Here is a 24,008-nt window from a genome sequence, read left to right on the forward strand (position 1 = left end):
AAGCTATCAGATTCTCAAGAATGAAAATTACTAATTCCAATTTTAAGTGTGTCCAAAGTCTCAGAGTAATTAAAATGCAGCAATAATTAATTTTTTTTTCCAGTTAATACTGATTCTGTCACCTAACTGCTTTATTTGTTCTATGTTTATGATTTTTAACCTTCTGCAGGGGAAACTCCAGCTTATCACTATGGGACCCACTATTCATCAGCCATGATAGTGGCTTCTTATCTTGTCCGGATGGAGCCTTTTACTCAGATTTTCTTACGGTTACAGGTAGAAATTACACCACCTCACTTTGTATTTCTTTCCTGTGGTACATTTGAAACCTAAGTGAAAAAACAATCAATCAGCTTTGTTTTCGTCAAATATGGTAGAAGGAATATTTTTAGCAGAGTTGTTATTGCCTGGGAGGGTTTTTAATGTTTCTTTGTAAAAGATGTAATGGAATTCACATATTTTTCTTGTAGTTTGAACATTTTTCTAAGCGTATGCAGAACAAAGTATCAGTAGACAAAAAACAAAGCAAGTTTTATTGTGAAAAATACTTTGCTCATCATGCTGTATTTGTCTGCTGTTGAAGGAATCATGTGCCAATTGTTTAGTTCTGTGCTGGAGTTGTTGAAAGATTGTTATTTTAAACCAATATGTCTATCCGAAGAGCCATTTTAGTACTGAGCGTTAAAATAAATGTTTGCAGAGCCTGGAACTGTTTGCCAGTTTGATGGGTAATGGAATTTGTAACATTACATTTCAAATATTTTCCTAAACAGAAGCCATCAGGCAAAAAGATTTGTGCTTCTCTGCAAGAGACTAAACTTTGAAATAGGACTAGATGACTCTCTTCTTAAAATTCTGTGTATCAGAATCTCAGTGCTTCATGTTTACTATTACCATGTACCAAAAAGCAGTGCAGCTGTTTAAATCCATTGTGTTAGAGGAAAAAAATATGCTACGTTCTATAGTGTCTTTATTAGGCAGCGGATGTTCTGATTTGCCTTCTTGGCAAAATCTGCTGTGCTGAGAGATACTCTGCTGCTGACATGCTTCTCTCTCTGTCCTGTAGGGTGGTCATTTTGACCTGGCTGACCGAATGTTTCACAGCGTACGGGAGGCTTGGTATTCAGCATCAAAGCACAACATGGCAGACGTGAAGGAGCTCATCCCAGAGTTCTTCTACCTCCCCGAGTTCCTGCTCAATTCCAACAATTTTGACCTAGGTAGGCAGAAAGAGCTTGATAGCATTGCTATGGGCACGAAAGCAGTTACAGACAGTCCAACAAGAGACAAGTCTCTTATGGGTTAAAAACTGGCTGGATGGCCGAGCCCGGAGAGCGGTGGTGAATGGGGCAAAGTCCAACTGGCGGACAGTCACTAGCGGTGTTCCCCAGGGCTCAGTTCTGGGGCCGGTGCTGTTCAATATCTTTATAGATGATCTAGACGTAGGGATTGAGTGCACCCTCAGCAAATTTGCAGATGACATCAAGCTGGGTGGGAGTGTCGACCTGCTGGAGGGTAGGAAGGCCCTACAGAGGGATCCGGACAGGTTAGATAGATGGGCCGAGACCAGCGGCATGAGGTTCAACAAGAACAAGTGCCGGGTCTTACACTTTGGCCACAACAACCCCATGCAGCGCTACAGGCTGGGGGAAGAGTGGTTAGAAAGTAGCCCAGTGGAAAGAGACCTGGGGGTGCTGACTGACAGCCAGCTAAACATGAGCCAGCAGTGTGCCCAGGTGGCCAAGAAGGCCAATGGCATCCTGGCCTCTATTAGGAATAGTGTAGCCAGCCGGTCTAGGGAAGTGATCGTCCCTCAGTACTCGGCACTGGTGAGGCCGCACCTTGAATACTGTGTCCAGTTCTGGGCCCCGCACTTCAAGAAAGATGTTGAGGTGTTGGAGCGAGTCCAGAGGAGGGCGACCAAGCTGGTGAAGGGTCTGGAGGGTCTGACCTACGAGGAAGGGCTGAGGGAGCTGGGGTTGTTTAGCCTGGAGAAGAGGAGGCTCAGAGGTGACCTTATTGCAGTCTACAACTACCTGAAGGGAGGTCGTAGTGAAGTGAGAGTCGGCCTCTTCTCCCGGGCAACTAGCGATAGGACAAGAGGACACAGCCTCAAGCTTCGCCAGGGGAGGTCCAGGTCGGACATTAGGAAGAATTTCTTTTCAGAAAGGGTTATTAGACATTGGAACAGGCTGCCCAGGGAGGTGGTGGAGTCACCATCTCTGGATGTGTTTAAGAAAAGACTGAACATGGCACTTAGTGCCATGGTCTAGTTGACAGGGTGGTGTCAGGGCAATGGTTGGACTCGATGATCCCAGAGGTCTCTTCCAACCTGGGTGATTCTGTAATACGGGCAGAAAAAGATCTGCTTAACTACATGAGAAAATGATAGATGGCTTCCACATTCTGATATGAAAGCATAAGCAGGACTACTTCCCGTGTTTTCTGATACTGCATGTTTATTCAATATTATATTTGAAAGTCTGAATTATGCAGAACTCATCATTTCATTGGGAAGAGTGTAGCAGGAATTCTTATTTCCTCTGTGATACCTCAGATTTATTTTTTCAGATTTATCAGACTTAAGGTATTTTCTCAAGCAGTGAGTGTTCATTTTAAGCAGTTAATGCAAAATTTGTTCTGAGAATTGCTGAACAAGACACTGAAATACCCAAAAAGGATATTTGTTTGGAGTGACGTGTTTTAGTTGATTTTTGGGGTCTTTTTACTAGTTCAAAATGCACAGATAATCATGTTTTACTTGGAGTTTCTCTGGTTTGAATTTTTCTCCATGTAACTTGCTACCCCATGATGGTGTTCACGATCTTTTTTTGCATATTTTTTAAGCTTTCCAAAATCTGTTGACAGTCTTCACTTTTAGAACTTCCTCTTAAAGTATTTCTAAAGGGTTTGTTGAAATATCACAGTTAGCTTTTGTGAGAGTGATTATTCAACAGGATTCAAATTTCACACCTATTGGCCATAGCAGATACGTGTTTCTCAGTATGTATGTCACTCTTAAGAGTGGCATTAATCTCTTATTTTCTGAGCTGCATGCTGTGAATCTAATAGCAATAATAAAAATTAATCAAGTCATAGGTTTTAATAGCCTCAGATCCTTTATTCAAAATATATTGTAAGAGATTGGAAGCACAGCCTTACAAAAAGAAAACCAAAAGAACACCTAGCTCGCTATTTTACTGGCTGTTGTTTTCATTAACTTTCATGCACTGCAGTGGGTCTTTCCCATGACAGGGAGAGAAAAGCAGAAATTTACTTAAATAGAAAAATAAAGACAAAATAATCATGTTCTAAAAGCCACTTGATGGGGAAACAAAGGTTTTGAGTTCAGGGTATACATCATGAAGTTGTGAAGACTGAGGTGGATTCATCTAATCAACGCCTCTGTCTAGAAGGGTAATGTTTGTTTTGAAAAGCGTATGCTGAAACACTATCATCATCTTCAAAAGTCTTAGCAAGGAATATTTGCGTTCTTCCTCCTGTGAGCAATCTTACATGAACAACTGAGGCAGGATTTTTCATGTTTTATTGCCTGACATTTAAGAACAACACAGTATTTGAAAGAAAAGACTGAAATGGCTTGCCTTATAAAGGAAAAGTGTTAGAATTTGATTTTTTTAAATAATTGTTTTCACCATTGCTGTTGCAGTGCTTCTCTTCAAATTTTTATTTTTCTTTCTTTTTTTTTTTTTTAATAGGTTGCAAACAAAACGGCACTAAACTTGGTGATGTAATACTTCCCCCATGGGCAAAAGGAGATCCTCGTGAATTTATCAGAGTTCATCGGGAGGTAATTTGCATTTCAATAATGACAATAGAAAATGTCGGTTGGGACTTTCCCACTGCATATTAATCTGAGCTCGACTGGTGCAGTCACAGCCACTAGCCAGTCCATGAGTTCTGGGTTGATGGCTAATTGTTGTAAAGGTCTGTAGAACCGATGTTCCCTCCCCTTCCTTTTTGTCTAGGGAGTACATTGAAGTAAAACTTGCTTCAATGAAAAATTTTATCAAAACGTAACAAGAATATGTCAAAATATATTCTGCATTTTTCTTTGTGGCAGGTGTAGTAGACTCAACCAATGACCGATACGGCCAGTTATAATGCGTGCCCTTTGAATTTCAGGCTCTGGAATGTGACTTTGTGAGTGCACATCTGCATGAGTGGATTGACTTGATCTTTGGCTATAAACAGCAAGGTCCTGCTGCAGTAGAAGCTGTAAATGTCTTTCACCATCTCTTCTATGAGGGGCAAGTGGACATATATAACATCAATGATCCATTAAAAGAGACAGCTACCATAGGATTCATTAATAACTTTGGACAGATACCAAAGCAGGTATACCCTTTGTAGAATTCTTATTTGCCAGACGACACTCAAATTTAAATGTATTAATATAGAACGGGAACGTGTTTTAGGAGTGAAACTTCCTGGGAGTGTGTTTCCATAAATATTCTTCCAGTGATGTGAAATCATTTACATTTCCATCATAAATGCAACAAAGATCAACTTTGGGCTTTGCTTGTGAGATTAGAAATATCTTTTTTTTTTTTTTTTTCCCCTTTGCACCCTTAAAATAAAGGCAAAATGAATTATGGTTCAACTCTAAAAATCAGCATAAAAAAAAAAGTATGTTCCTGCTGCAGAGTCAGAGGGGAGCAGTGAAAGTACAACTTCAAAGTAATGCCTAGTGTTTAGGTATTTTAAGTTATCCTGTAATAAAATAATTTCTATAATAATTTATGCTTCCTTTTTTTTTTTTTACACCAGTCTCTTGGCATTCTGCAAGACTTGGCCACATCTTGACTCTTGTAGGACAGCTACAGTTAAGGAGCTATATAGACATATTTTTGGTGCAGCTTTAAAGTCCGTGTTCTCTTTAAGAGATTACATTAAACTATTAAATGTAATATTAAATGTAAAGTTTTACTGTGTAGGCTTTTAGGGTTTTGGAGCGGTTGAGGGTTTCTTTCTTTCTCTCTTTCTTTGTGTATGTGGGGTTTTTTTTTTTTAATTAGGCATTTCTTTAGGGTTTTTTAGCTGTCCAGTGAAACTTTTAAATATCATCAGTGAATTTTTCCAATCCTAGATCTGTGGTGGAAACCACAGATACCTTCAGCAATTCACTGAGAACCCGATCCGTGTGTTGGGAACTCTAGACTACAGCAGCACATAATGTTTCAGGACAGCCACAGGATTAATTCCTGTGTGGACCCACTAGCAGCTGTCTGTCTCCCGTTGCTTGGAAGGAAGGCTAAGAACTGCTCATCCATCCTCTGTGGCTGCTATTCTCCTTTTCCTTCCTTGTTCTCTCTCAATAACCTAGATATGTAGTGGCTGTGGGGTTTTCTTCTCTTAAGTAATAATCAATCACTGGGTTGTGAAGATAATCAGACATGGCCCAGCTAAAGCCAGATGAAGAGATAAAGACTGGGGCTGAAAGCAAGGCAATGGAAGAGCATTGCAGCTGAGCCCAAGGGTCTGCCTGAATCTTCAAATGCCTGTTAGGTACAAACCTATGATGAGGTCTACCAGAAATTGCATGATGCTTTTCTAGAGGAAATAGGCAGACTGCAATAACTTGAGAAACCCAAAACTCGTTCCTTAAGTAATTTTTGGTGGTGAGTGCTCTTGGAGCACATTTTTATGTAACTGTAGAGTTTTGCTATGACCCTCTGTGACTTTCCACAGGGGATCTAGGGCAGACGATCTCAGTGATGTGGCTGCTGTGCACTTTTTCACTCCTTTGCTGCATGGAGATGTAACATGAGGACTGCATCTTCTTTATCCCATCTCCTCCACCAGTAATGGCCCTGGTAGTTCTGTTTCCCATTTTAGAAAGTTGTGCTGCAAAACATTCTAGAGCTGGTGCTGCATTTGGAAGAGGGCTCTCGCAGAGTCTGCGAGGGTCCCGAGATGCCATAGCCTGGCAGGGCAGAGCAGAATGAATAAGCAAGCAGAACGGTCACTCAAAGGAGAAAGGTTGTTTGCTTTTTTTTTTTTCTTGCTGGAACTAGCGTTTTTTGCGATCAGTTGTCCATGTGAACACTGTATGATGTGCTTCTCTCTCCATCTTGTCATAGCACAGCCAGATGGGAGGCATGCTGTAGTTCAGGGAGAGCTGTGGCATGTAGGCCTGTTGTTACCCTTCGTACCCAGAATGTAGGTGCAAGCAGTGGAAACGTGCGTGCATGCTCATAGCTCAGCTACCTCAGGCTTATGCATGTTCCCTCTGCTTTGGATAGGCACACAGGTAACACATCTCAAAGGGCTGTAAGGAAAATAACTTTCAGCCTTGCAATTTCAGTTCTTCTTTCAGTGCTGTAATAGCCTCTCTGCAAAAGAGTGATCGAAATAGTACAGAATATCACTCAATGTTTATATGTCTTTTGCATATTATAATACATAGCATCTACTGTCCAAGATGTTTATTATGAATTTATCATGTGATAAACCTTAGTGTGTGTCATTGATGATCATGGCTTATTAATAGCGATGATCAGCTTGTTTAACACCGAGATACCAGGAATGGCTACTGAAGCAGTAAAATGGAAATTCAATCACTCACAATGAAAAGCTAGAGAGAAGATAATCAGGTGCTAAGATGCGTTTCTTGTGCGTGATTGTCATATGTGGTCCAATGACATGCCCACCCATGCTGTTACTCTGTTCTTTGGTAGCCTGGCCGCCTCCAAGTGCGTGAGCTGCTGTTTGTGGGACACAGTTTGTTTCAAAGCCAAAAATTAGCTTTCAGTTTGTCCTAGATTAGAATTTAATACCACGTTATGCATCAGCTTTGGGATTTCTGCTTGCTTTACTTCAGCTGCTTTTGCAACTGAAGGCAGCTTTAAAAATACTTTGCTCCTTACATCCTTGTTGGATTTCGTATTACTTGTTGAAGTCTTACTGAAATGATTGCCATAAGTTATTAGTGAATACTGAGAACAGTTAAGTAACACTGGCTGACCTGCAGAATTTTTAGAAGGTACATTGGACATACTGTTGATCTTTTTAAGGTTGTGCTCTTGTAAACCTGTAATTTTTTATGATAATTAATTTCTTAATGAATTTCAGCTCTTTAAAAAACCACACCCACCAAAGCGTGTTAGAAGCCGACTGAATGGAGAGGCTGTGGGAACCTCTGTGCCCCCTGGTTCCACAGGTGACAAGATTTTTTTCCATCATTTGGACAACCTGCGGCCATCTCTTGCCCCAGTGAAAGGTAAACTGTAAAACCACGGTAATTATTCCTGTTCCTTTGCCAGAGCATTCACAGTTTCAGCAAGATTGTCCTTTTCCATGTTTTGCTTAGTTCTAATGTTCTTAATGCCTGTACTTTTGTGAGAAAGACAAATGTAAAATATCCTAATGCTGTAAGATTGTGTTCTTAGCTACTTTGAAGTGTACTTGGGAAACACCAAATCTATGCTGGTTTAATATAACTTTTTTTAAAATAGAGGCATAAAATTGGGCCCAAGCACCTCTTTAAAGTTTTAATTTAACAAACTATATTCAGGGTATGTTGCTTCTGGGCCTGTGATAGCCTCAATTTTTGTAGCAGAAGGATTCTTTATTGCAGTGCCAAGAAATACTGAGAAATGTTGGCAGGGAAGGGTGGTGTTGGTAGCTGCACTGAGATGAAAAAAAGGTCAGTTTAGACTTCGTATCTGACATTGGACTGAACAAAAGTTAATTGTCTGCGAGGCAGATAAATGCCTATACAGTGATTTCTTTCCTAGTTGATTAAATGAATCTGTGCCTGCCTGCTGTAAAGAGAGAAGGACGTACTATTACCCAGGACACAGCACGGCTACACTCTAAGACAGGAAATTAGAAAGCACTAATCTTTATTTGCAAAGCTTGGGGAAAAACAGGTGGGACACCACAGGCTGTAGTCAGGAATGTAGCCTGTGGGAACGCTTGGCCAAGATGTTGGAATTGATACCAAAAACTTATTTTTACTTGTACTGAAAATGGTACAATCACTTTTAATGACCACGGACATCTTGTCTGAAGAACACCTTATGCAGCATCGCAGGTGGGATCAGAGCTATCTGTGATCCTCGGGGTGTTCTCACCACTGCTAATGGTGCTTAGCCCTGCATTTGTTAGGAATGTAGCAAAAGTGGCCATTGTTGCAGTTGAAACAAAGATTTATATAACATAGCAAATATAGAGATCCTGCTTTTGCAGAGCATTGGGTATTTAATGGGATCAGATAGTATTGGTCTGTGCTAGCAATAAAACATAACCACATCTTCTTTTTCAGAGCTCAAGGAGCCTGTGGGACAGATTGTGTGTACTGACAAAGGCATTCTGGCAGTAGAACAGAATAAGGTTCTCATCCCACCTACATGGAATAAAACTTTTGCTTGGGGCTATGCAGACCTCAGCTGTAGACTGGGTACCTACGAGTCGGACAAGGTTTGTAATCTGAAATTTGTTTCAGTGCTGAGTGTACCAAAAGTAATTAGTACTCAATAGTGAAAAAATCTAACAATAAAAATTTATTTCACATGTGAATTAAATAATCTTGTACTCCAGATGTTTTATTGCTCCCTATCTGGTGGTTTTCATCAGAATGCTGGCAGAATAACATAAATCAATTAATAATAATTTTTTACCAGGTCTGCAAAACATGAACGAATTAGATATGTGCAGTTAAAGCTCATCTGTTGGGAGGCATCTTATGGCAGAGGCTGGAATTGCTTCTGTTTGAGGAGAAACTGCGTAAGGGATAGCAGTGATGTCTTAATTATTTAATGGTCCAGTGTGCAGGGTGGCACTCAGGTTTTTATCTTACCAAACACTAATCCTGCAAGTAATTCTTCTTTGTTTTGTTTATTTTTAGGCAGTAATTGTTTATGAATGTTTGTCAGAATGGGGTCAGATACTGTGTGCCATTTGCCCCAACCCCAAACTAGTTATCACTGGAGGAACAAGCACAGCGGTGTGTGTGTGGGAAATGGGCATCTCCAAAGAAAAAGCTAAAGCCCTCACATTGAAACAGGTAAAATACAATAAGGATGCCTTTTACGTAACTTATGTTACAAGATCAAAGGAATTATGAAATGGATATTGCTGACATAGTAAGCTTTGAAACCATGAGTCCAGCAGGCCTTTGGAGAACTGAGTAGTCGAGGTATTGATCTGCACTGAAAGTGAGCAAAATGCATCTTTAAAATTGCATCGTTTTTAAGGATAGTTGATCACCAGGAGCTCTTTAGAGAGATGGGGAATTTGGTAGCAAAGTTAGCAAAATTATACAGGTGTGTGTTTTGTGAAATCATCTGCTTTATAGTAGTGTTGTACGTAGAATACCCCATCTGAAAACTGTGTCAGGGAAGGCAATGAAGGAGACTGTCTTAAAGGTTCGTTTTCCTTTTTTAATTTTTTAATTACTTTTTTTTTAAAAAATGTATATATTTAAATTACACTTCTGTGCAAAACTTTGCTCTTTCTAGCAGTGATGTTTGTGTAGCAGAGTATACTTGTTCAGGATCACCTTAAGTTGTTCTTGCTTTTTTAATTCAAACCATGAGCAACTAACCTAACAGACGAGAACCCATCATTTAAAGTCAGTAGCAGCTAAGTGCAGAGTAAGTCTTGTGTGTTTACCAAAAAAAAAAACCAAACAAAACCCACAAACCCCACCCACAAACAAAACAAAAAAACTCCCCCAACTACCTCAAAATATTCTAGAAGCTGTGTATTATTTTTATGGGTAGCTAGGTTGTTAAGTGTTACTGTCCCTGTTAGCTTCTTAATAGCAGGACTTTTTTCCAGAGGAAAGCTTCCATTCAAACTTAGAGAATTATTTAATAAATTCCCTTGCATGGTCTCCAACAACTGTCCAAAGCTGTGTTTCCAAAGCATTTTACTGAAGAACAGTGCAAGATAAAACACGGTATCTTGAATTTCAGGGCAGCGTATTGAAGGCCATTTACTGCACTTTAGCCAATAATTTGTAGCTGAGTAAGCTGCAATAACCTGACTGTATTCCAGACTCCTGTTCCAATGGTTAGGTTAAGCCTAAAATGTAAAAGAAGGGTCTGATACAAGTAGATGCTTGTAATTTTCTCCTCCTTCCAATTGACTTTGCCTTTCTGGTTGCAGCTCCTTCTTGTCTCTTTTATCTTTGCTCAAACATCAACAGAAGTTTATCTAGGAGCCATTTTATATTTACAAAGAATTTCTATTTCCAGAATGTAATTTCAGGTGCAGCCTGGAACACATACTGACCCTATAGATAGGCTGCTGATGCAGATGGAGGGTGCAGGATGGATTGGAAATTTATTTTGGGGTTTTTTTTCAGTATAAGGTTATATAACATTAGACCCTTGAAATTTGGTTTTGTGAGAGTACTTTTTAAATGGAAAAAGTACTACTTCTATCATTTTCTGTGAAAATAGTTGTCAGCTGAATACTTGTAAGTCAGTTGCATCTTCTGATAGGATATTCATGTTTACATTATCTGAATCATTTCAGATAAGTGGGTTTAATGTAGTAATTTTTGTACTCTCCCCTGATTGCAGCTTGTTTCTCTTGACTTGTTTCACAGGCATTACTGGGTCATACCGACACTGTCACATGCTTAACAGCATCGCTAGCTTATCACATAATTGTGAGTGGATCACGGGATCGCACCTGCATCATCTGGGATTTGAATAAACTGTCTTTTCTAACACAGCTTCGCGGTCACAAGGCTCCAGTTTCAGCCCTCTGTATAAATGAATTAACGGTAAGAACCAAATACCAATCAACTATGTGCAGTGGGAACAGTTGCAAGAGTCAGAAACTATTAAACCGAAGAAAAACAAACTATGCTTTTCTTTTAGTTTGGCAAAACTTGTATAACTCATCTGAAAACTAATTAGCTGGTTTAGGGAATTTGTGTCTTTTGTCCAGAGACACACATGGGTTTATTCCATGCAGAGCAGCTTGAGCTCGGAAGGGCTTGTTACCAGTGCTAGCAGCAGTATAGCTAGTGTGGTGTTCAAAGTGGGTTGTCAAACCTGCCACAGGAGAAAAGATTTTGATATGTGACCTTGGTTGACTTCTGTTCTCTTCCGCTTAATTTAAAGGAAGCAGAAGATACCTTGGATGAAGCTGCAGTGACAATTGTAGCAGAAACAGACATATCCTAAAAGGTTGTCTCCCTGGTGGTCCTATAAGTTACAGGTTGCATTTATCCAGCCCCCGTGCACGTCAAAGAATTTGCCTGAGTTGAAACTTTGTGTAGGTGTTCCATGAGGGTGGGATGGACCATGTTGCAACTGCAGCGGATATAGTCATTGAAATCAAGACAAAACGGGTCTGTTACACCAAGGAGAGGGTAGCAAGAGGCACTGTTTACTACTGCTAGTAGTTTGGTGGTTGTAGTGTTGCCAGTGTTTTAGACTGCAGCTCCTGTTTCCCCTCTGCACTAGTCTGGACCGTCTCTTGCTCTTTTCCCAATAAGGAAGCAAATGAAATTTAAGATCGTGCATGTTTGTGAAAAAGAACGGAGTCAACATGAGCGGAGTCTTTGAAAACTGAGAAGGGAAAGTATTGAAAATACGCTGTTGGATTGTTATGCTGTGACAAGTGGAGGAATTGGTCTACTCGTATGCTGTAAATACAACAAATAGGTTGCTACTAAGTCTGGGTTTCTATGTACAATTTTTAAAAAAATGCATGTTGTCCTAAAGATTTGTTTAGGTGGCCAAACTCAGCTTGAATAGAACTTCCTGAAAAGTGCCAGCCTTCGTGGCTGAACTTAGTTTATAAATGAACTTGGCTTATATTTTTACTGAAGAAAACCTCAGACTTGTATTGAAGTATGGTGGTGTTATTTGTCTTTGCAGGGGGACATTGTATCATGTGCTGGCACTTACATCCATGTATGGAGCATTAATGGCAGCCCTACCGCAAGCGTGAACACTTTTACTGGCCGAAGCCAGCAAATAATGTGTTGCTTTGTGTCAGAGATGAATGAGTGGGATACCCAGAACGTCATAGTAACGGGACATTCTGACGGAGTTGTCCGGGTAAGTACCAGGAATCACTGCTTGGAAAAATAAGTTTACACCTTAGTAGTAGTAGTACTAGTTGTTAGAGAATTCATGTCTATCCAACACAGTGTCCTGACTGGTACCAGTCCTGCTATACTTGGGTGCTTCCCCTGAACAAATAGTCTTGCAGGAAAGAGGCTGGGTAGACGATGCAGACTGCTTTTGGTGCTGGAACCAGCTGTGCCATTTCTGCACAGGGTCATGTACTCTATCATGTCCACAAGTTAGACATTGAAGATTCATGGAAAACTCTTTCAGTGAGCTGACATTCCTATGCAGTCGTTCAGTTTTCTTTCTCCTTTTCAATGCACCTGTTGTGATGTGGTAACTAGGAATAGTCAGCAGCGTACATCTTCCTTCCTGCTCTATTTTGGTCACTTTTTGGTCACCAGCTTTCATGCCTGGAGATTGTAGTTTTCATTCACCATTTTTGTTCTAGACACCTTGAGACAATTCATTTTGCTGCCTAGAAGGAAAAGAGGAATTTAGTGGCATCTCTGATCACTGCGAGTCTAACCCAATTTTCGGTACTTTGCTGTGTGCAGTCTTGGGTCTGCCTTAACCAGAGTCTGCTGGTCAAATTGCTGTGTGGAGTGGATTTTTTTACTTGAACAGCTAAGATGTTAAATAGCAGCACAAGACTTGTTCAGTTGTGATTCAGGGATGAACACAGATGTCCTCTTATAGTATCTAGCCCCTGAAAAAGGGCTTAGTATGGAGATGTAACCTGCCTCTTGTGCTACCAGTGCAAACGCACAGTTGTATTAAGCCATCTTAACTCCAGAAGTAGCTCAGAAGAAAGCTAAAAGTTTAGTACATGCCACTTTGTTCAATCCCTGTCCCTCCAGTTCTGGCGGATGGAGTTTTTGCAAGTACCAGAAACACCAGCTCCAGAGCCTGCAGAGATGCTGGAAATGCAAGAGGATTGTCAGGAAGCACAAATAGGTATGTCTCCTGGCAAGGAGTTTGTGTTTGCCTTTTATCTGATCTTCTCTATATGTAGGTGAAATCCTGTGGTTACATACAGTGCAGAATGGATGATGGGGATTTTGCCTCAAAAGATAATACGACATCAAGTGGGCATAACAAATAGAGCATCTGAGTTCTTTGTTCACCACCTTGCCTTATGGTAGTTTCATACTGCTTTGAGTAAGAAAAAATCATGCCTATCATAGCTTTTCTTCTGTGAAGATTGAACTTTGCTGTGTGGTCGTTTCTGCTATCGGTGAACCCAGTGGATGCTACCATTGTCCAAAAGCTAGATTTTTTTTTATTTTGAAATGGAATTACAGCGTAACAGCAGAGTTAAAAAATCTGCTGATGGAGCAGCATGCTGTTTAGACAAGCAATGCTGACCATATAATTTTCCCCTGTTGGAAGATTTTGGTCCATGCTTGATAGGAGTTTCTTTTAGCCATCTCATCTTCCTCTAGCGCTCTTCACATTGAAGATATGATCTGGATTTGGATCTGGATCACATGACACTCATTATTAATTATTGTATAAATGCAGCTTTTTTTTTTCAGTGTCACTAGGAATATAAATATCTTTGGCAGTTGCTTTTTTGTATTAACAAAACCTGCTGTTAACAAATCTGCATCATGTTTTTCTCAGTCAGCTGGAGTTTCAGCATAGCTGACTGTGCTTACTTGTGTAAGTTTTGCTGAAAGGCAGCAGGGTTTAGTTTTACAAACTTGAGCATTTTTGAATATTTTACTCATTGTGTGTATCATAGCCTACCTCAGACGGACTATCGTAGGAAATAGCTTCAGCTAAGGAATGCTGTTTTCTGACAGACCAGTGCAAAAAAAAAAAGATTAACAATGTGATTCTTGGCAGGAGCTGAATCTCTGCAAAGGCTTTGAGATGCCTGCATGCAGTTTCACTCTAGTCATGCTGTGGTGGTACCTGTTGGGTTGTAGGTAGTGCAGCAGCAGAATAGGGAAAAAGCTCAGGCTATAAGCAGCCTTACTAGCAACGTCTTCTCTCCTTTTGGGTGAATCCAGGGCAGGAAGCCCACGAAGAGGACAGCAGTGACTCCGAGGCAGATGATCCATGCATAGGCCAGGACATGAAACTTCAGGAGAGCCAGAGTCAACCAAGCAGCACCAGCCACAGGCCTAGGTCATCGTCAAACAGAGCAGCGGCAGCATGGTCAGCAGACAGCGGCTCTGATGACTCCAGGCGTTGGTCAGACCAGCTCAGCTTGGATGAGAAAGATGGCTTTATCTTCGTGAATTATTCTGAGGGACAAGCAAAAATGCATCCCCATGCTCAGGTTAACCACCCACACCCTGGCTATGCTGAAGCACGGCACTACAGCAAGCTTAAACCAGGTAAAAGAAATTGGGTGCACTTCCTCTGTCAGATAAATGTGCTGTCAGCACTGACCCATAACGCAGTGTCTCTCTGTCTGTGCAACTTTGAGCAGGGTTGGCTGATAAATTCCAAAATGGTCAGTGAAGATAAAAATTTGTGTGCAAAGCTTGCATGTTGTTCAAGCTTTTCCTGAGAAGCTGTGCTCAGTGTACCCTGGCCGGCAGCTGAGTTGCTCACTCACCACCACAACCCCCTGCAGCGAGATGGTGGAGAGCATAGAAAGAAAAAAAGCAAGAGAACTCATGAGTCGAGATAAGGATAGTCTAATAAGTGAAGGAAAGAGGAAGACAAGTGGTGCAAAGGCAATCACTCGCCACCTCCCGCAAGCAGAATGATGACCAGCCCGTCTCTGAGCTAATGGCTGCCTTCCCCAAAAACCCCTCCTCTCACTTTTATTGCTGAGCCATGATGTTATATGCTGTGGAATACCCCTTTGGTGAGTTTGCATCAGCTGTCCAGCTTGTGTCCCCTCCCAGCTTACTGTGCACCTCCAAACTCCTGACAGGGGATGGAGGGCAGAGCAGAGTGGGGAAAAAGAGAAAACCTTGACACTCTGCAAGTACTGCTGAACAACAGCCAAAACACTGGTATGTCATCAAAGCTGCTTTAGTCACATACCCAAAACACAGCATTATCTGAGCTTTTATGAAGAAAATTAATGACAGTTCGAAATCTGAGTCTTTACTTTAAAAATAAAATAAAATAAATAAAATAAAAAATGAAGCTATCCCAGTCCTGTCAGGCTTTGGTACAGGGCTTCGCTGTGTATGTCACCATTCTCGGCAGCTCCCAACTGGACTTCGAGAAACTGGAGGCTCTGTGCATTGTTTTGTATCCTCTGCTTTCTTACATGCATTGGGGAGCAGTTGAAAAATGTGTTTTCCCTGAGTGAAACTTGAGTCAGAGAGTTATCTCTGGGGGGAGATTTTTTCTTTCTACAAAGTCAGACATACAGATATGTTGGGGAGAAGGGAAGAAAAATGGGAACAAGCAAATTTGCTTTTTCCCCCTCATACTTCCTGTTCATTTCTAGGATACAGATGGGAGCGTCAGTTGGTGTTTAGAAGCAAACTAACTATGCACACAGCATTTGATCGCAAAGACAACACCCATCCAGCAGAAATCACTGCACTCGGCATCTCTAAGTGAGTAGATCGCAAGCGATTCCTTAAAACGTGTTTTCAGTGTTGTCAGCAGGAGGCGGTACAAACCACTGTTTTGTCGTGCTTCTGTTTAGGGCAGCCTTGTTCAATGACTGAGATTAAAAAAAATAAATAAGTAGACTTATTCAGCTGCATTATGTTATGTAGAGTGTTGTTACAGCTTTGTTTCTCAGTCAGACCAGGCTAATTTGTGCATCAGTTACTATGCCAGTAGTTTAACATATTCTGATGTGTAAAATCGGTCATCGATGTGTGTGCATTACTGTGCCTGAGTTGTTGCAGGAATGCTTTTGTTTTTTTCTTGCAGGGATCACAGCAGAATTCTCATTGGGGATGGTCGAGGCAGAGTGTTCAGCTGGTCCGTAAGCGATCAGCCTGGCCGATCTGCAGCTGACCACTGGGTGAAGGACGAGGGGGGAGACAGCTGTTCGGGCTGCGCAGTCCGTTTTTCACTCACTGAGAGGCGTCACCATTGCAGGAACTGTGGACAGCTCTTCTGCCAGAAGTAAGCCAGCCAGCAGTCTCCTTTGGGCTCTTTTCCATACAGAATTTTAGGCTGGGTGAAGCTGCTGCATACCACAGAACTCTGCTGAAAGACTGCGGTTTCCCTTACCAAAACAGAACTGATGAATAAAAAACATCAAAACTCTCAAAACTTCCAGGGAGGAATTAGGAAAGACAGACCAGCCCCTTTATAAATCCAGTTAGCAAGACAGGTATCAGGAGAGAATGAAATCTGCTTGTAGCTTTGAAGAACATACCTGTCGCCCATCTGGGAAAGACTCTAGACATGAACTTAGCAAAGGTAAAAAAAAAAGAAAAAAAAAAAAAAAAAAAAAAAACAAACAAAAAAAAACACAAAAACACTACAAAATAATTTTGCAGCAACTAGTTGATCTTGTCAGTCTTCAAGCAACCACATTGAAATGTAAACTGTGTGCAGGACTGTAAGGATGCTGATTTAGGAGCCAGTAGCATGCAGCCTCAGACAGGAAAATGTATGACAGAGGATGTATGTGAGCTCCCCTTACCCAGGAACTGAGGTGGGAGTCTCTTCTCTGGTCCACTGGGTCAGAGACGGTATTTCTAGTTTAATCTCTGTAGCCATACTTTGAGTCTAAACTGGTGACAACAGCTGTTTTTAAGCTACCTCTCAAGCAGAGTGATTGCATTGATTCTGTGGTGATCATACAAGTTAAATTCTGCTTCTGCCAGACTGCATTGCATTTCTCTGTCAAGACAAGTTTGGACAGTTTTCAAGTGTTTGAAGTCATGATGATAATGTCCACACCTGGATAGAAAATGGCCAGGTCAGGAGAGGACTTGTGTTCACACCGATGTTTGTTTTCCTCTACAGGTGCAGTAGGTTTCAGTCCGAAATCAAGCGCCTGAAGATTTCATCACCAGTCAGAGTCTGCCAGAACTGCTTCTACAACCTGCAGCATGAGCGGGGTTCAGAGGAGGGGCCCAGAAATTGATGGGGTCCTGGCAAATGGAGACCCCATCCAGCCCTGCCGTCACTCCAAGAACTAGTGAGAGTATCGTGCAGTGATGGGACAGGAGTAGAATATTGTCTTGTTTACACTTAAGTTTATACTGAGTTTTAAGCACTAAAAGTAAAAAGGGATCATTGAATTGATTTGTGTTGACAGAAGGTAAATGAGGCTAGCAGCATAATTAAATGAAGAGCAAGGCCCAGGAAGACATGATTAATAACCACGAATCCAATAGAACTGTCAACCCTTAAACCTATGTTGACGTGGCTATTGAGGAAATCCTCACTTATCCGAAACACCCGTTCTCGTCTTGTTTTTGTAGAGCTAGTCATCTTTATCAGGGGGAGGGGAGGGGAAGGCTTTTTAGAATGATAGTTGTAAATCTGCCTTCTTCGCAAGCAACTGTGTATATTGTAAATAGGTATAATGGCCTTTTTATCTAAATATGAACTTAACTGCCTGTTACATGGGACTTCAGATTAACCACTATACTTTGTGTGGCATCTTTATCTCATCTATCAATTTAAATACGAATGTTTAAAAAAAACAGAAAACTCAAAGGCATTATGCGTATTTCTGTTAAAAATCCAGTCTGTGCATGTTTGTTCTTTCAGTTGCCCACAGTATCTTTATTTAAGTGAGGCTATTCATAGAATTACATGGATTTTTTCAAAAGAAAACATTTTTGAGAATAGGACTTGGAGTATTTTATTCTAGCTGTAAGATAACCAGGAACTAAATTGTACACTTGTGTTGCATTTTATACCAAACTATTTACCACCTCAGTGTTGTTCATATTTAATAAGGCCTCTTTTATACATATGTCAGAGCTGCAGTTTTGTTAATTACTTAATGTTCATTAGCAGCTGATTCATGCAGTGCAAGAACCAGCTTTTACCTTCTTTAGTCAATAGCAATTGGCTTACATATAGGTACAGAATGAATTCCTTGTGCATACAATTTAACTGCTGTTGTCCTGTAGCTTGTTTGCAAAAAAACTTTTGGAACAATAGGCACTGCTCTAAAGCAGGGTGATATTAGTCATGTCAGAAATGCTTCTGAGAGCTATCTTCATGTTTCAGCACATGACATCAACTTGAGGACAGCAGTAGATTTCCATTATGGTTTTTAAGTTCCAATATGAATTTAATTGCAGTATTTTTTTACTACTCTGTCATTTATTTTGCACTACATGTGAGATGAAGTAGAGACACTGATATCCACTGGGAGTGGAACACGTGCATCGGATAGGCCCGTGGGCTTAATTTCCGAATGAGGTCTTGCCAGTGGGTTTTTGGTTGGGGGAGGGGGGCAGGGGGCAGGCTGGTGTTTGGTTTGGTTTTGGTTTTTAACGTATGTGTATATATTTTGTAAATGGGTGACAAACTAATCTAGATCTAGGTATATTCACAATGGATTCTTTTAAATAGCAGTAAGGATATGACCCAAACCAACAGAAGACAGGTGGCCCCACTTTTGCTCTGCTAGTACTTCAGTGAGTGTATTCACTTGAGACGACAAAATTGTCCTTCACTTGGAATGATTTGGGCACACTCTGGGACAGCAAATGGTTAAAACTGGCACTGTCCTCAGAATTGCACCATCGAAAATGCCAGACCCTCTGTAGTGGTGTGAGCTCCTTCCAGAAGGTCCTTGGCACTGCAGGGGCACACCTGTCTTCTCTTGATTTGAGCTTCTAGCGGTGAATAATTTGGTAATCCTGACCACTTACTATCTACCCTGGTATCACATGTTTATGCACTGAAGGTTAAATATGTATTTTGATACATGTTTGTTTACTATGTATGTGCTGGTCTGTAAAATGAGATATATTCCTGTTTTGGTATGTATTCTAGGTCCCCAAACGAACAGAAAGACTTCTCTAGAGCCCTTCCACACTGTTGAGTAAATGCAGGTTTGTTGAGATTAGCTGACCCAAATATATCCCTTTGGATCCAAAGAGTGATGATCAAGTAGCCACGCTGCATGGCTACCCTGGCAGATTTGTCCCTAAAAACAAGGAGAGGTCCTCAGTAAACGTGTGCGGATCACTGGAATTTCTGTGTTCAGCTGTTCTAACGTTGCCTTCACCCTTCCCAAAATGATGCGAAACCAGCATAGTTCAGAAGACAGGCTAGTGGCCTTAACGTTTTCAGTTTGAAGAAAAGGCTATTTTAACAACTCTTAAATGCCTTTGAGTCCACAGAGTTTTCTTCCCCTTGCCTCCAGATTTCAAATCAAAACCAAATTTAAGGAAGTTGTCTTTTCTACAGACTGGAACTTGTACAGCCACATAATTAAAACCTAATAAAAACAAGGTTTATGACAATAACACTGATATAATCTAAACACTAAAGCAAACAGTTGTCATATAGTACTAACGTGGGCTCATGAAGACAGTGGGCTGTCAGTGAGGAGGTAATCGACTACGTTCAGCTGCATAAGCACGTTGTACGGGTGATGTTCTACACTTGGATGTTTGGCAGCATACTAGAGGTTAGTCCCAATTTACATTTTGCAAACAAATCACCACAGCCTTCTGACTTAATTCTTCAGTTGCGCTGTTTCAAAAACCACGTTCTTGCTTGTAGGAGGTGGAGGGGAAAAGACTTTCTCATATTTCCTCTGGCAGCTGGTGCTGTGGGCAACTGTTTTGTTCACTTGGGAGTGGGGTTTTTTTTCCATTTCTTTCAAGCTTCTAATGCAAATACTTGCTTCGTTTTCCATGTAAAAATCTGTTGAGCAAAAATATACTCATGTACACTAACATTAGTAGACTGTATTCTCTGCAAGTACCTCACATGTCTCCTCCTGCCTTGTTCTTCGTAGTATACTTATTCATGTACTCTTTAACATTCGTATGTAGTGTGCAACTGTAATGTCATGCTTATGAGAGGGGGTTGGCTTCCTCCAGCCGACATTCATCAGCTCAATAGCAAAACACTTTAGATAAGTTATTTTGCACTTTCTTATGTATAAAATTGGTAGAAACTTATATTTGCTTTGTATCATTTAAAGACTCCTTTTGTTTCAGTAAATGAACTGTGTATAAAATATTTATGCAGTTAAAACTGTTTTTAGAAAGTATTTTTAATTTCAGCAAGTTTGGTTACTTGTTGCATGACTATTAACACAGCTGACTTTTTGTGTCAGTGCAATGTATATTTTTTTTTGTCCTGTTATTAACTTGTAAGCCCTAGTTAAATGGCCATTTATTTGTACAGCATCAGGAGTAAATTGAAGATAACTGGCTAAGACTGGAGTGTGGAATTTTGTACTATATTGCAGAATCCAATATCTGTTTTTTGGTGGTTACGTAAAAGGCCTGACAATTTACTATCTAGTGTGCAATCTGTGATATCTGAATGTTCATTGTATATTTGTCTCCAATGCAAAAAGGTAGAGTAACACAATTACAACAATACATGATTAAATGCAATAGTTCAGGTACTGAAGTATTTTTTTCATTTCAAATAAATACCTGTTATTTACCACCAAAAAGCTGTTTTGCATTTGTTGGAAAGACATTTGCAGCTGAATAAATGTTTTTAACATGGGAGTGGTAACTACTGAGTAACATGTTTCTATGTTGTCAAGAGGACTAAATTTCTATTACTTATTACGGTTTTGCTTTCTGAACGTGAGTACAGTCATCCACGATGACGCAGCGTGAAATCATGTGTCTTTATTCTTTTTTGCTTTATAGTGTCATTGTAGAGTGTGAAGCCAGCAGAATTTGTCAGTGTGTAGAAGAACAGGCTGTTCCAATACAGAGAAAGCAGACAGCAAAGAATGATTTAAGTCATTCGATAAGGACGGTAGAAGAGAGGGAAATATCAAAATCAAATTTAAATCATCTTCCCCAAGGAGAGAATGACTACAAGAGCAGAACCTGACCTTATCTGTTGAGAAACAGCCTAAGATCACCAAATGCTGAAATGTTTTACTAGTTCTTCAATCCATTTTTATACCCCTTCCTAAGCTGATAATGCTAAAGAAGGTGGGTTTTCATGTTTTTTTCTAACTAAAAGCCAGGCTTTGATGCAGTTGGGCCTACCATGTTCCTTGGCTGATGAGCACCAGAATTGACATTGTATTCTTGGTATTTGACAGTAAGTGATTTCTTTGGTTGTAAAAGAAAAGGAACTTCTACCGATGAACTTAACTGTCTATGTTTACTGCGTTTCACATGAACTCCTTCTGTGAACTCTTTGGGGTTTTTAGTTATATTTAAGTGTGCTCTCAAGCAGTAGTTACAGAAGCAATTTTCATGGCCTTCCTAAGCCATATATTGGTTATACAGCATTGGTAATGTCCACTTTTCATACAGGTTCAAGTATTTCCCACTCAGGGATTTCCACATTTTAAATGTTTTTGTACACTGAAAAAGAAGTTTTCTCTTTAGCAGTTCCAGGGGAATTACTGTACTTCTCGGCATACCTGCAGACACTCCACAGCTGCAGCCCAGCACGCTATTTTGCGTCATGGAGCAGGTCACGCATGAACTTCATCAAAGCATTTTGAGCCAGTAAACCACGTCGACTGCGGGGTGTATGGTCTTGTGTCGATGCCTACTCTCTTATCAGTAGCTCCAGGCTGCTCTGTGCAGCTGGATCGTTCAGTATGCAGTATTTCAACCTCATTTCCCCGTGGGCAAAAAAAAAAGTGAGTTAGCCACCTTAAGTGCCATATTAAGTTAGCTAACTTGTGCTTAACTTGGTACAGCGTTTTGAATGATGTGGAGAACTCGCAACTAGTGTCACATCCTGCCTACAGAGTGCACTGCAGTACCTCGTCTCTGCAGCTTGTGAAGTCTGATGGAGGGCATCACTCAGCTTTGGGAAGGTGAGCCAGCCTCACAGGGTGGTTTTGTAGCCCTCGTGCCCTCAGCACCCCAATGTGCATGTGCTTCTCTCCCCCTCTGCCAGCCTGTGGCATGTCCAAAATCTCCCTTCCACAGGCCTCTTGAGAAGTCTGCCTTGATGAAACAAACAAAAAAAAATTGCCCTTTGAGTTTTCCAAGCAGGTTGTGGAGCCAGAGGCTGAGTGCCATGGCCAGAGCCCAGCAGGCAGGGCTGCGCTGCTGCCTCTGGCATCCCCCAGGCATGGTGGAGGGTGGAGGTGCCAGGAGCAATCATGGGGAAGCGGGGGCGGGGGCCACAATCCTGCCAGACCTTTTGATTGGGAAAGTGCAGTCCCATCCCTGCCCCGCGGAGCACAGGCTTCAGTGTTGACATTAAGATAGTGCAATTTAGAGTCCCTGTTGCAAACTGGGTGTCGGGAGGGTTAGTTTGGCTCCTTTCTGTCCAGACAAACAAAAGGGTGATTAATTAGGAAAGCCATAGTCTTTTGTGAGGTTAAACCTAGGTCCGAGAGAAGGAAGAACGGTGCCCTGTGAACTTCATGGGAGCTCAAATGTCAGCATTGGAGCCATGAAATCCCCAAGAGGCATCAGATGGGCCAGCAGCCAGTTTTGGAGTGAAACAGGGCAGTTGGTGATTGTCAGGGCAGCTCACTGCGAGTGCACCAGCCTTTAGGTCCACCACAGCTCCCCCCAGGCTGAAGCACCTCCTGGGGCCACATATTCAATTTAGCAGCTACAACAAATGGCCAGGTCTTCCAGTGCTTCTGTTGGGTGCGCCAGTTGTTCACAGAGGGTCTGTAGCTGTTTGGTTTCAGCCGGGGGAGCTATTACAAACTAAAAAATGTGGTATTTCATTCTCTGATAGTGCTATAGCCCAGTCTATTGTTACCAAATTTGTGGCTAATTTGCTGCTACCAAATTGTCTTTCATAACGGTTGTGATGACTTTGCCAGTTCAGAAAGGTGAGGTTTGGAGCCTGCTTTCTAGGCTCAAAGTGTCTTGTGCTCTACACCATTGTGAAAAATGCATGTGTATTTTTAAAGAATTACTGGCAGTGGAACACATCTGTCGCCATGTCAGGACACAGTGCTGATTCACTGGTGAGGTTAGTGTGGCACACAAAGCAGACAGGGGGACAGGGTAAGTGAGCACAGAAACAGGACTGATGAGTTGGGAGCCAAATCCTGCCCTGTGTTCCTGGGGAAATTGAGTGACGTTGCATTGGGTGCGTGGCTGGCCCCGAAGGAGGGGGAATTTGTAAGAAATGGGACCAAAACTTGAACATGGCCACTGGTGAACATAACACTATCGTGCTGGCTCTAGACTCCACTGCAGCACCTGGCATGCTGCCCCAGCTGAGGCCCTCCATGCTGCGGGGCAGGCAGGCCAGTGGGAGATGCAACATAGTTGTTCTAAGTGTGAACGTCTAGGAGAAGCTGTGAAGTCATTACTGCATGGAGGGGAATGACCAAAAAAAATTAATGACTACATTAAAGAAGTAAAGGGTAAACACAGGCTGCCAAGAGCCAGTGGTAGCTCAAAACTAGCCAGTTTTCCCAGTGTTGGGCCTTCGGCTGTCCCACCAGCACCTTCCCCTGGGAGGAGGGACTGCTCCCTCCCCAGTTTGGTGCCACTGTGGCCTGTGCCGCCTGCTCTGCTTTGCTGGGCAGAGCTGCAGGGAGGTTAAAGCACTGTAGCACTGAGCAAGAGCAAAGACGACCTTGGGGCAAGAGTATGTTACAGATGTAAATACTGATGTATGGTTTATATGTGTGTGTGTGCATGCAGAGCAAGGCTCTTGCCCAACAGCAGTGACGAAAACTTTGTGTAATTAGCCACAACCCCCAGCCCTGTGCAGGCACGCTGGGGGGGGGGTGTTGACACAAGCTGCCCTCAGCTCTGGGAGAAGCTTCCAGCCCTTCCCTGGGGGCCAGCTTCCTTGAGTGCCCCACCTGAGAGCAAGGACCCCTTTTCCTGAAGCTTGGCTGCTCTCCCAAGACCATCCTGATGAAGCTGGGCAGGGAACCACCAT

At 41.6% G+C, this 24,008-nt stretch overlaps 1 protein-coding gene across 3 annotated transcripts in view; it reads left to right on the forward strand.

Annotated features, from left to right (window-relative positions):
* Positions 1–20,669, forward strand: part of WDFY3 (WD repeat and FYVE domain containing 3) — a 195,392-nt gene extending 174,723 nt beyond the window's left edge. For 2 of the 3 annotated variants that reach the window (XM_068402547.1, XM_068402548.1), the window contains exons 53-66: positions 170–276; positions 1,067–1,220; positions 3,720–3,811; positions 4,147–4,359; positions 7,096–7,243; positions 8,291–8,445; positions 8,873–9,031; positions 10,583–10,762; positions 11,868–12,050; positions 12,923–13,019; positions 14,081–14,410; positions 15,487–15,598; positions 15,924–16,121; positions 16,974–20,669. In XM_068402547.1, coding sequence (XP_068258648.1) covers positions 170–276; positions 1,067–1,220; positions 3,720–3,811; positions 4,147–4,359; positions 7,096–7,243; positions 8,291–8,445; positions 8,873–9,031; positions 10,583–10,762; positions 11,868–12,050; positions 12,923–13,019; positions 14,081–14,410; positions 15,487–15,598; positions 15,924–16,121; positions 16,974–17,094 — 2,249 coding nt within the window. In that variant the 3' untranslated portion in view covers positions 17,095–20,669. Of the gene's footprint in view, positions 1–169; positions 277–1,066; positions 1,221–3,719; positions 3,812–4,146; positions 4,360–7,095; positions 7,244–8,290; positions 8,446–8,872; positions 9,032–10,582; positions 10,763–11,867; positions 12,051–12,922; positions 13,020–14,080; positions 14,411–15,486; positions 15,599–15,923; positions 16,122–16,973 lie in introns of those variants that run through there. The other variant, XR_011048337.1, reaches the window with a different exon arrangement.
* The last annotated feature ends 3,339 nt before the right edge of the window (positions 20,670–24,008 follow it).

This window comes from Nyctibius grandis, chromosome 6 (genome assembly GCF_013368605.1).
Source record: "Nyctibius grandis isolate bNycGra1 chromosome 6, bNycGra1.pri, whole genome shotgun sequence".
NCBI lineage: Eukaryota > Metazoa > Chordata > Aves > Nyctibiiformes > Nyctibiidae > Nyctibius > Nyctibius grandis.